Raw genomic sequence first — 12707 nt, forward strand, 5'->3', positions numbered from 1 at the left:
GGGGGGTATTTATTTTCTTGGCACACTTTGAGCACCTTAGTACAACTGAAGTGTGTTTAAACATCACAGCCTACCCAAGTATTGTTGCATCTCTTTATGACAACAGTGTAACATTTTTAGATAGCTGCTTCCAGCAGGATAACATGTCATGCAACAAAGTTTAAAACATGAGTTCACTGCACTCAAGCAGCCTCCAAACTCACAGAGTCGAATTACGGATGTGCAGCGGACAAATCTGCAACAACTGTGTAATGCTATTATGTCAACATGGTTGCTTAATTGCTTAATTTTAGGAAAATGTTGGGGTTAGAATTAATTAAAGCAAATGACATACACGCCACATTTACTCCACTGGCATTGAAGGTTCCCAATAGATGTATGAGGTGTCCCTTCACCAGTGTGGACTCGTCTGTCCATCCAAGAATTGCCCTGTGTTTAATTTGTAACAAACGGTGTGCGATCAATATTAATAATTGTTTTTCCTCAGATTATAAAAGGTTTCTTTTTTTGAAGCATGTCTTAAGTGTTTCATAATCAGTTAACCAAAAGCAAACAAGGAGAAAGAGCCATCACTTTGTTTTAGAGCACACTTCTCAGCACAGTAAAACACAAAATCAATTTCATTGTCGGTATCTCCCACATTTAACTAATCAGCATTAGCACTCAGAATGTGTTTTAGGGCACAGTAATAAAAAGCCCAGGCAGCCACAGCAAAACAAAACCTAGCCTGTAATGACTAATATCACACAAACAACGGAGTACCAATCAGCCAAACAACAAAAAAATAACACTTCCCCTGATTAATACTCATTTAGGAAATTACAGAGAGAAAACAGAAGATCACAAGGCAATCGCATCGTGTGCTATTATAATATCAAAGTAATGGCTTTCATTTCCTGAAAACATATGCTCTACACTACACTACACTATGGTAATGCATGTGTTGTCAGAAGGCAAGGGAACGGTTGATCAAATGGATAAACTCTGGCAACCCTAGCACACTTTGACATTTCAGAAGATAATGCAATAAAGCCGAGAAGAGTTATAAACTCAGCCTTCCTCAGCGCTGGATATATCCTGTATAATTTAGTGTTTACATGCACTCACTGGTGGCTTTTGAGTCCCTGTTTTCTTTTCATTAGACATTATAGAATTTCTGTTTTATCAGAGGAGGAGATGGAGGTTTTATTTGTCGAGCCTATCTCACGTGTTTTTAAAATGTTTACTGAAACAACAGGTTTCTGAGCGAGGAAGCTCACAGGCTTCCAGTTTCGCAGGACAAAACTCCCGATCTATTTACATTGTTCCGGGATCGGGGGGTCAAGCGTGATAGATGACATGCCATCTGCTTATCAGGCCCTTCCAGAGGTCAGTAAAATTGAAGGTCAGCATAACACCTCAAAACAAACTGTACGGGACAGGAGTTGGGGGTGGCAGTGCGTTGCAGGAGCAGAGCACGGTTCCTGATCTCGCCACCACACAACTGATAAGGCTAGCAGAAAATGTGCTGCCAAAAAGGATTATCTGTGGGTAGCTCAGTGTGTCTGACACCAGGCATGCTGGGTAAAGTAGAGGCAGGGCTGTTTACTGTAAAGGTTTAACACACTAAAATGTGGTCTCAACAAGCCCAGTGCTCTAGGATTTACACTACCAGTCACACTCATAGCACACTCCAATGTAGGTTTAACAGTGGGAGATACTCCATCCTGCTGAATATTTCATAAGTGCAATGTATTAATGCAGTCATTAGCTTGGTATGACTCACAAACCCAAGTAGACAGCAGTCAAACTGGTGACTATATTTTAATTGTCACTTGACACAACTGAACTTCAGCACTTCTGGCTCCTACGTCTGACTACAGACGTGTAATTGAACTGTGTGCATGTGTGCTATTTGTTAGAACAGCAGTTTCACGTACTGAGCAATCCGGCGTAGTTCACCTCAGGATGAGGACTTTATCCATAAAGTCTACAATACCTACCTCTGAGCAACAGGAAAAAAACACACAGCATCTCAGTATGGGTTTTATCTGAGTGCAAGTTCAGGAACTTTGTCTGTGGTTGATTTTTGGAGCTTTGAGGTTTGCAGAAGCAGGGAGGTGGTAGAGTCTCTGCAGTCTCTGGATTTAATGCCAAGGGAAGGAGGAAAAAGGCCTTTTTTATATCAGTTACCTGATTCTTTTCAACCGGCTTACAGTGTCACATTGCTTCACTGCTAAAAATACAACATATGGAAAGTAAAGCTGGTTTAGTTTGAGAGGTGCCGTAGAGCAGATGAAGACCGTGTTATCTAACCGATGATGTGTAATGAATGATTAGTGTGATTGACTTTGTCTGGGACTAAACAAAGGACAGGCAGATCTATTCAACTTGTCCAATGACATTCAAGAAATCCAATATCAATCTCTAAGTATCAGTGTTCTCCTGCATGCCGTCAGAAATAATCCTAGTGGAAATTAAAGGCATATTGTGGCATCAGAAACCTATTATTGTGTGCTGAGGTGAAAGAAATCTGCAACTTTGTTTCAAATTTTTCTTTTATGACTCATTTGAATACATAACTTTTGTTTCCTAGGTATCCCAGTACTTTTAGGATGGCCTAGTACTGAGGTTATGATGCAATGATCAGCATTCTAGTCGTCCGTGTGGGCATCGAGCATATGCTGGAGCATATGTTTCAGAATATATTGCGAGAATTTAGTATGCACTGCTGCAGGGCAAAGGAGCAGGGCAGCCCGGTAGTATATTCAGGGGGAAAAACTGTGATACACAGTTAACCTGTGCATGTACAAAAACAAAAAACCTACTGCCTTTGTTATAAAGCCTACAGCTGATAGCAACTAATACTCCATCTCAGAAGGGAAACTAAATCTGCACATACAATTTTACTTTGTAATTCTTTTTGCCTCCCCTAAGGGCAAATATTTGTATAAAAAATAAGGTACTAAACCAAATGCGCACCATTTTTTACGCTTAAGTTAGTAAAAGTCATACGCTGACAAAATCACCAAAGAAGTACTATATATAGATTCAAAGACAGGCTGGATGTGCTTATGGGCTTCTTCAGTTAGAGTTAATCTAATATTTACAAAGTGATGGCCAAGAGAAAATATTAATTTAGAACTTAAGAGAAAAATGCCAAGTTGTGTATTTGTAGAGTGTAACATAAACAAAATCTTCCTTAGAGTCTTGCTTGCGTCAGCATCAGATGAAATAGGAAACTCAAAGAGCAAAAGCACATTCAACCTTGTTTAAAGTAATCTTCCAAAGAAGACATTACCCCAATTTCAGACATAAATTAGCCAGCTATCCTTTCATTAGAGAAGCTTTACAGGCTTACTATAATAATTTGATTAACACAACTCCCTGAACCTCAGGGAGCTGAGTGAGTGACTTTTGTATTTTAGAGGACTTTGGAAGAATACTTAATGAGGTAGATTATCTCTTTGATGTTGTGCTCTGGACCTTGAATAAAGCAAGATATATGACCTAGCCCTGCTCTAAATCAATCAGAAAATGGTCTTCATTAAGCCGCTGAAACTTCCAATTTGAAAACATCTTTATAAAGGAACCCTCATCTGAGTCTTTGTTCTGCAAAGATACAAGAAATTTTCAGGGAATAAATCCCAGAAAACTTTAACAGCCTACTCCACTATCTTCCAAGACACATAAACCTTCATAGACTCATTAAAGCACTCTCCCTATCTCCTAAAGCTTGATGCTGGAATGGAGGACGGTCAAATAAATGATTCACATGCCAGAAACGCGAAAGCATCGGCATTACCTCTTTCTGTAATTCGTTTTAATTATACCAGATAACAAGAAAAAAGGAAATTATGTACCATGAAAAATTAGGCCCCAATAAGAGGATAAAAGAGAAAGTCAAACAGTATGTGAATCATGTTCACTTAGCTACACTCACGCCTGAATTTGTTTATTTGGAAGTTAACATGGCACCTGGGAATTAGAGTGGGGTACCTCGGTTATGTATAATGCATGCAGTACTCCTCGAACCAGCAGCAGTTGTGCATCTTGCCTCATGAAGACATGATATGCGGCTCAGTACAGTGTTAAGAACACTGTACTGAGCCGCATATCATGAAGACATGATATGCGGCTCAGTACAGTGTTAAGAACACTGTTTTCTTAGAGTCAAGTGATCCGAATAAACAGTAGTGAAAACCTGTGGTAGCAAACACTCTTATCTCAGATCTACATTTCATTGGGAGGATAGGGTGGCACCAAGCCAGCTGCTTTAGAGAATTGGAGCAGTGCTTTGTTTGGGTAAATGCATGCAGATCCATATGCTAAAGATAAAATAAGCTTAAGGCCTTGATTGTCACCAAATAGTATATTACCATTTTGCACAGCATAAACTTTCACGGTGCGGTACATAAAACATCATCTCAAGAGGCAGAAACAGATGGCTTCCCTTTGTGCGTGTGGTTACCTGATAAATGTGAATGTATCTGTATGACATAATAAAACAGGTAAAGAAAAAATAAGATAAAAGTATGAAATGATTTGTATTGATCTCCATGGGTGCAATTCAATAGTCAAAGGTCAAAGATGCTTTTGTGGTGGTAAACAACAACTGTACAGTTATACTAGGCCTTACAGCTCACACAGCTGTGTAGACGTTAGAATACTAGTTACATTTACCAAAGGAATCGTGTTACAATCTGCTCCTATCACTCACCAACTGTTCAGTTTGATCATATACCCAAACAAAGTCCCAGTTATGTGCTTTTGTAGTGAGTCAGTAGCATCTTCATATTATACAGTACTGTCTTGAGGATGCAGACCTTTTCACAGTAGTCTTAAACAATAGTTCTCTGGGCTTTCTGAAGGTTTTTATTTGGACTTTGGCTGCTTTTTCATTCATTTTCAGTCCAGTCCTTGTACCTTACAGTCCATGCATTCATCTTTAGTAGGCTTGATTACTGTAACAGCATCTTTACAGGTCTACATAAAAAAATCAGTCAGACAACTACAGCTCATTCAGAACTCTGCTGCTCGAGTCCTCACTAAGACCAAAAAAGTGGACCACATCAGTCCAGCTCTGAGGTCTTTACACTGGCTGCCTGTCCGTCAGAGGATAGACTTTAAAGTTCTGATGCTGGTCTATAAAGCTCTGAATGGTTTAGGACCAAAATACATCAGTGACCTCCTGACCCAGTATGAACCTTCCAGATCCCTCAGGTCATCTGGATCCGGTCTTTTATCAGTTCCCAGAGTCAGAACCAGACACGGAGAAGCTGCATTCAGCTTTTATGCTCCTTATATCTGGAACAAACTCCCAGAAAGCCTCAGATCAGCTGAAACACTCAGTTTATTTAAATCCAGGTTGAAGACTCACCTGTTCTCAGCTGCATTTGAATAAAACACAAAATCCACACTTTTAAGCTTAAATTTCAAAACTTACATTTTAACTACTGATTTTATCTACTTTTTTTTAATCAATTTTAAATCATGCTTTGATTTGTTTTTGTTTTTTAATGTCTCTGTAAAGCACTTTGAATCACCTTGTTGTGCTATATAAATAAACTTGCCTTACCATGCACATAATACATAGAATTATAAATGCAGAAACATAGCATCTTGGAAATCTGTCTGTCAACATCCAAAGATTTGAATGTCCTTCTAAAAACATTCAGTTAATTAACATGATGTTTTAGAAATCCATCCATTCGCTTATCCTTCTTCAGGGTCGCAGGGTACGCCCTGGACATGTCGGCAGTCTGTTGCTAACATAGGCACAGACAACCATTCACGCTCGCCTTCATACTTATGGACAATGTAGAGTTTCCAATTAACTTATCCCCTATTATGTCTTTGGGAGGAAGCTGGAGTAGTCAGAGAGAACCTACCTGCACAAACACAGGGAGAACATGCAAACTCCACACAGAAGCAGCAGAATGGTGGCATTGAACTCAGGACCTTCTTGCTATGAGGAAACAGTGCTGACCACTGTACCACCGTGCTGCCTTGTTTTAGACTGTGTATACTGTGGTGTATAATCAATTATGTAAAAGGTTGAGGCTTTTAAGATACAATTATTGTCTCAAAAACATCAGGCATGACATTTGATTGTTTGATCTTTTGTAGTACATCATACTGAAGACCAAGTAGTGACCCATCGCAGTATGACAGTCCTCACTGGATAAACCATGAATGGGTTACTGACCAGCTTTCCTGAACACAAGGCAACTAAGCCAAGTGAATCCTGCTTCTATGAATTTCAGCCATGATATATTTAGTTTTGCAGATGTGAGCTCCAATGTTTATCAGAGATGGAGCATCATTCACGTAGAGGTCCATGCTGTTATTTAGCAGCGCTAAAGGAACTGCAGCTTTTTGCGACTAATGGTGTCATTTCACATCCCAAATCTTGCTTAGAAATATTTCATAAGTTTTCCTGTTGGGTGGGAAACTAAGCTTGTGTACAGCTGTGTCTGTGGGATATCAGATTATACAAGTGCTGAGTCAAACAATCTAACATCTACCATAAAAATAGGATTTAATTAACCTACACAATAGCTTTTTTGGCCCATTGGAGACGACTTTTATTAGAGTAGTACTGGCCCAGCAAGGTTAGAAATAAAAGCACAGTGACGGATGTTTCCTATTAACAATGTTTTCTCTTTGTAATTTGATTTTGTTTTTGTCATTTGCCCTTGATCAATGGACTGAAACATACACTGCCAAGTGCTGTGGGGCCTGAGATTTATTTATTTATTTCCCCCCATTTCAGATCTTCGGATTCTTTTACCTTACAGACAAGAAATTTCATTCTTATTTTGGGACCACATCTCCCCAAACCCATTCATAGGGGAAATAAAAGCAGATAATAACTTGGTAAAAAAAAAAATAATTATGAAACTTAATTATACAATGTTTGGGATCTAAAATAATTCCCTTTACCAAGCCAGTTAGTGAAGGCAGCATTGAGAAATTAACTTCAAATACAACTTGGAACAAAGCAAAAACAGTGGCTCACTGAGAGAGTTTATCTCCACGATTGAAACCACCGGTGTTCCTTTGGACCATGAAATTGTCATTTGTTCTGCTAGCATTACATCAAATGAGAGTTCAGGGCCATGCCAGGACCGTTTGTTGCTGCTGAGCTTATTTTAACTTGTTATCTGACAGAATCTCCATGGATAATTATATTTGGCTCAGACAGACAGGTAGAGAATGTCATCTTTCCACAGAGCCGGGTGAAAAGTCACGAGAACTGCCTAGGAGATAAATCGTGCAATACGAATCCTCACGTGTGATTACAGTACAGTATGTACTGTAAGTGCAGGTGCATTTGGGCACATCAGAATATTTCAGAATGTTTTCATTTCAGCGTCTACAATGCGCATCTGTGTCAGAGAAAGCTTTTAGTGCCAGTGTGCTTCTGTGCACATGAGCACAATTAAGCAAAAAAATATATATATAAATAATGTAACCACCATGAGAGATTACATTCTGCGACTTGCTTAAAACCATTAGAGAGGGAGAAGAGACGGCCAGGCAGAGGGGATTATTCTGGGCTGGAATGTGGAAGCAGCAGAATGCAGTGAGGAGGGGGAAATAAGGGCGACGTCGACAGTGTAGCACTGACAACAGCACTAGGAGGAGATCAGGTTAAAGAGGGTGGCACGGCGCCAGAGGACTGTTTTAAAGAGGAAAGAACAGAGAGAGAAAGTAGGGGGAAATGATTGAGGAATATTACGAGAGAGACAGAAAGGGGGGGGAGGTAGTTTTCCCTTTTTCTCCTTTTGGAATGGGGGGAAGAAAACTACAAGCGCAGCGGAGATTCCATCTTGCAAACAACAAACCAACCACAGGCCCTTCACCACCGACGGTGTACTGCCTTTCATGTATACTACATTTAGCGAGTGGCGGGGAGCAGGAGAGTGTTGTTGAGAGAAAGAGAGAAAGAAGCCATCAGCATTATGAAAAGCATCAGACCCAACGGAATATGGAGCAGCCACTTGATGACGCTATTTGATCCAAGTGGGGGTGCTGGTGGGGGAGGCGGGGTTGTAATGGCAGAAAAAAGGGGGCGGGGTAGTGTGATGGCAAAGGCTGCAAGAAGAATAATGTAGCCAGACTGAAGAAGCCAAAAAAAAAAAAACAATTACCAAAAAATAAAAATCCCCAAAACAAAAGATTAAAAAAAGAATAAATGCAAATATAGAGTATAAAAGACATACAGTGAAGCTGTACACCCAGCAGGCACTCCAGCCAGCCAACTGAAATAAATCGAGATGGAGGAGCGGTTTTCAGCTCAGGTTAGTATGAGGCAGCGGCTCACGTTGCTGATTTGGTGTACAGCATGGTGACATATACTGACCTGGGCTTGAGACAGCACTAGTGGTGGTGGGTTCAATAATTGCTACAGGGGAGGAGAGGGGGGGAGAGGGAAGGGGAGGGAAAGAGGACATTCATGTATTATTAACAGAATGGAGACATAAAAAAATAAAAATTTAAAAAATAAAATAAAATAATAATAATAATAATAATAATGCATGCAAGGACAAAAAAGGACAGGGAATGACGACAAATCCTCTCCGTGCATTAAGGAGCGATGGCTATAGCGAGATGCAACCTCCTCGTGCTAATAAAAAGCACCTTTCCCCCCAGTTGCCTCTGATTTGCATGAATTGCTGCTAAGACAAAAAAAAGAACAAGGGCGAACCCAGCAGCCGGAGCCAGTCCCAAACCCTGAAGGGATTTTGTGACCTGGTGAAAAGTCTTCATTTCTCTTCAGGAATACTCGGCCACCTGCACTTAGTGGGGGTAGTTTTTCAGTAGCAACACTCGGCTTAATTTTTTCTCTCCAAATCGTGTTTGGAGAAGGCGCTAAAGAATAAGCAGCAACAATGGGAACCTTCCTCTGAGGGAGGAACTCAATCTTGAATAGCTTTCAGGCTGATGGAATTAAGTAACATCCAGTGTGGCAATCTAAACAGCTAGCTTGTGCTCTTTAAGTATATATGACACATAAATCTTTGTACTTGTGTCACATATGCAGCAACGACCCCCCCCCGCAGATCTCGTATCAACACTCAACAATCACCTTGTCGACTAAATTGGTATGAAGATATCAGTGTAATGCAAACACTGCTGCCCATTTGATCTAACATAGCTGTTTGGTAAACAAGCACTCAATTTGAGAAAAATCTGTACCCACTTTGTGCAGTGACTCACTTGAGAGCAGAATCTGAAATGTGTAGCAAAAATCAAAGCTGTTCTTTACCATAAGGGCTAAACTCAAAGCGATACAGGAGTCGGCATCGCTATCATGTGTTTTTCGCACATGATAGGCTATAAAAATATTTAGACTTCCTGCAAAGGCGCTATGTAAGATACAAGCCACCTTCCTCCTAAAAGGCTTCATGAGAGCAGAGGAGCTTAAATGTCACAAGAGAAATCAAAGCAGCCATGATTACGCCTTAAAAACATTCACACGAGGAATACAATGACTTTCTGTCGTTCCACCAGTGCCGCGCCACGTTAGCGATAGTGCAGAGGCTACTTAGTCTCTCTATTTTAATCCATTTACACGGGAACTCAATATGGGCACTTCACCTGCGGGGCAAAAGAGGGTACGCTGTAGTCCCCACCATGCTCTCAATCTGTGGTCTGTGTTGCTTTTCTGAAGCGCTCAAACAAGTGTGTAATCACTGTGTTACTCTTTTACCGAGCCACTGTTATGCCAACAACAATAAAACATTTGCTTTCACGTCGTTTCATCATTCTATTTGAGGTGGAAATTGTTCAAGAATCAGTATTCATACGTGAAATGATATGCCTTTTTCCCTCGGTATATTGGTGAGGAAATGGTCGAATTCATCTTTTCTTCCACAAATGTTTCCACTTTAAGTAGTCCTGGGGGACCCGGTATGTGAAGAGAGTTTCTTTTCAGTTCTTCAAACAGCCAGCCGGGTGCTATCTGATTAATACTTGAGCATGGATTCACCACTGAATCATTTCATGAGCTCTCAAGACACTCCTCCATTACTGTGGAACATATCTTTTGACATGCAATCTCTCCCTCGTAGCTCCACGCCGACTTGGAGTTTCTCTCTCATTCAGGAGAGCGACGCATCATTTCACATACTGTATACGCCGGTCGGCCTCTCGCGCAGCTTGCTCCTTTTGCGAGATAAAACACATTAGTTTTCACAGCTATTTTATTTCATGGATTGCTATTCTCTTTGTTCTTTGTGAAGGGATAATGTGAGAGATTTATCTGACTCGATTTGAAGGAACCAGTGTTCACAGAGAGCCCAGCTCAGACTTTTAGCTCATTACAAGCATAAGGAGAAGTTAATACTAAAACTGTACACATCCGTTTTAGCTCTATGGGTTGCACGCAGGCAGCTATTCCAAAGAGACTTCTTGGAGTTTTCTCCTGTATGAGATGTGTTCAGAGTTAGATTCTTAACAAAGAAACACAAAATGTCTTTGGTATGCGAGTTTGTGCCAATATCTGAGTTTATAAAGTCACATTTCAGAGCCAACAATCTCAAAACTCATTAATTACTGGCTGGGTCAATAAAACTTATCACTAATCCTATTAAACCTCCATGGATAAAATATGGCGTGTTTGTGCAATGCCGCAGTAAAAACCGTACTTAGAGCCATAAAATATAGGAAGAGGAGATTCCAGACAAACTTGGATATAGCCCGAGCCTTTGTAAGTGTCCAATTTATCTCCGCTGCTCCATTTGAGAGCATTATCAAGGTATTTTTCATGCAGGGACACATGCCTGCATGAACATCTTCCTCACTTATTCCTCCATGATGATGGAATGGTCCGTTTTTAAGGCTGTGCTCATTTGTGAGCCGCCCAATTAAGTATTCGCCCTTGTTCATTTTTAATGGCGGCAAGTGTGTGTGGGTACACACTCGGATCGCTCATCCAGGGATGAATGTCCATAAAGTGCTTTGTGCCTCCTATAGGAGTCGGCAATGGTGGGTGGGGTGTTGTCGGGAATAAGCTCCACTGCCTGCTGGGCTTCAGCACCAAACATCATCGCAGTGCAACTGGAAAATGTTAATGGCTTTTATGATTGCCTAAATATGGAAATGCAGGCATTCAAAAGACAGGTAAATGGTGCAACACTCTAAGGGCGCTTTTGGGGAAAATAAAGCGTATGGCAGCCTCGCCACGTTAAAGTTATTCAGTGTCTTTTTCATATGTGCGTGCTCTAAAAATGCCCTCAAATTATGTCGCGCTGCTTCTATTCAATGGTTTTAATGCTGGAAAACAATCAGCGGTCCAATATTGCCAGGACACGCTTCTGTTTTCTAACCAATGCGGACAAATATAAAAGAGGAGTCATTTTAAACCAGGATGAATAAACCTGGCTGAAGCACGATGCGCCGCAGCCATCCAATCCCCGCCTGGACTCGATATTATTCCCCTGCGTTCGAGGCTGTAATCACACACCCACATTTCAGGTTTCACCTTTTGCTCACATTTTCCTGCATCTCTGCTCCGTGACTCAGGTACAATCACAGGGTGCGTGAGCGAACGACATCATCGACAACAATGGCAGACGAGGAGACGTGTCAAAATGACACCTACACATGCAGTGATTGATAAGCGTGACAAATGAACACAACATTCATTAACCAACTAGCCAGCAGTGTCTCTCCTGCCTGAGGGAGGCTGAGCAGTGACACAGAGAGAGGAAGAGTAACTCTTTTTCTTCTCCATCAGTCTCTTCCGATTACTGCTCAAAAGGTGGGAGTGGGGAGCAGGTGGGGGGGGGGGGGGGGGGGGGGGGAGGAAATGAAGGCAGAGGTATAGGCGGAGAAAATCTCCTTCAGGGCTAAGCCGAGGTGGGCTGGGGGATAAGAGCTTGACCAATTAAGCTGGAGGACTCCTCAGAAAATTGGAGTGAGCAGCCTCAGTCTTTTCACCGAAGTTCACTTCCATCTAGCACATGAAATGGGAAGTTGAAATAGGGATTGCCAGCTTGGTGATTGTTATACCTCGGCTAAAATCATAAAGAGTGTGTCTCTGCATGTGTGTGTGCAGTGTACACACAGTGCTCATGTGTATGTGTAGTAAGAGGCCGTCAGAAACAACCTGCAATGATTTTTGGCCATTTTAAAAATAATTATTGGCCCACAAACGATCATGAACATTTTTTTAAAAACTGTTACACAGTTAGATTTGATTGAAAATCCTCTGCTGTCTGAGGAGCTGTCAATGAATGAGGGGGAGGGAGGGTGTGCTGATGAAGCTCAACTCACCTAATAAACACATAAATAAACATAAACATACATGAATGATGTCTTCTTCAAAACAACAATCATAATTAAGACACAAGGAGGGCGTGCGGGAAGGTAAAGGGTGCTGCGGCTGTTAGCGGTGTGGCTGTCAGAGGAACAATCATCAGGCTGACGTTGTAATATCTGTGCTGTGCACCTGAATTACTATAAACTACTGCAAAATGAGCCAATCACTGAAAGAGCCAATTACTGTAAGACATATAAGAGCTGGTGTCAATCAGCCATTCCAGATTGATTACAGTTCTCTGCCAGAACTAATTCCATGTTTCATTCATTTCATCAAGTGAGAGATCCGAGTCAAGGAAGTGAACGTTTACAGCTGAAGGTTATACAGTTAGATGTGGAGGAAGAAAGGTTCGGCTGTTTGAGGGCGCTGTCGATGGACCCGAACAGCAATGAGGATT

At 41.2% G+C, this 12707-nt stretch overlaps 1 protein-coding gene across 2 annotated transcripts in view; it reads right to left on the minus strand.

Moving 5' to 3' along the window:
• The window catches only part of negr1 (neuronal growth regulator 1), a 165906-nt gene that overhangs the window by 27131 nt on the left and 126068 nt on the right, over positions 1-12707 (minus strand). Inside the window, exon 7 of one of the 2 annotated variants that reach the window (XM_085433304.1) lies at positions 8348-8389. The exons of the other annotated variant lie outside the window; for it this stretch is intronic. Coding sequence (XP_085289430.1) covers positions 8348-8389 — 42 coding nt within the window. The remainder of the gene's footprint in view (positions 1-8347; positions 8390-12707) is intronic. 2 annotated transcript variants of the gene reach the window in all.

Source organism: Copadichromis virginalis, linkage group LG15 (genome assembly GCF_057382275.1).
Source record: "Copadichromis virginalis isolate Kocher_CV1m ecotype Utaka linkage group LG15, C_Virginalis_male_GT1.1, whole genome shotgun sequence".
Lineage (NCBI taxonomy): Eukaryota > Metazoa > Chordata > Actinopteri > Cichliformes > Cichlidae > Copadichromis > Copadichromis virginalis.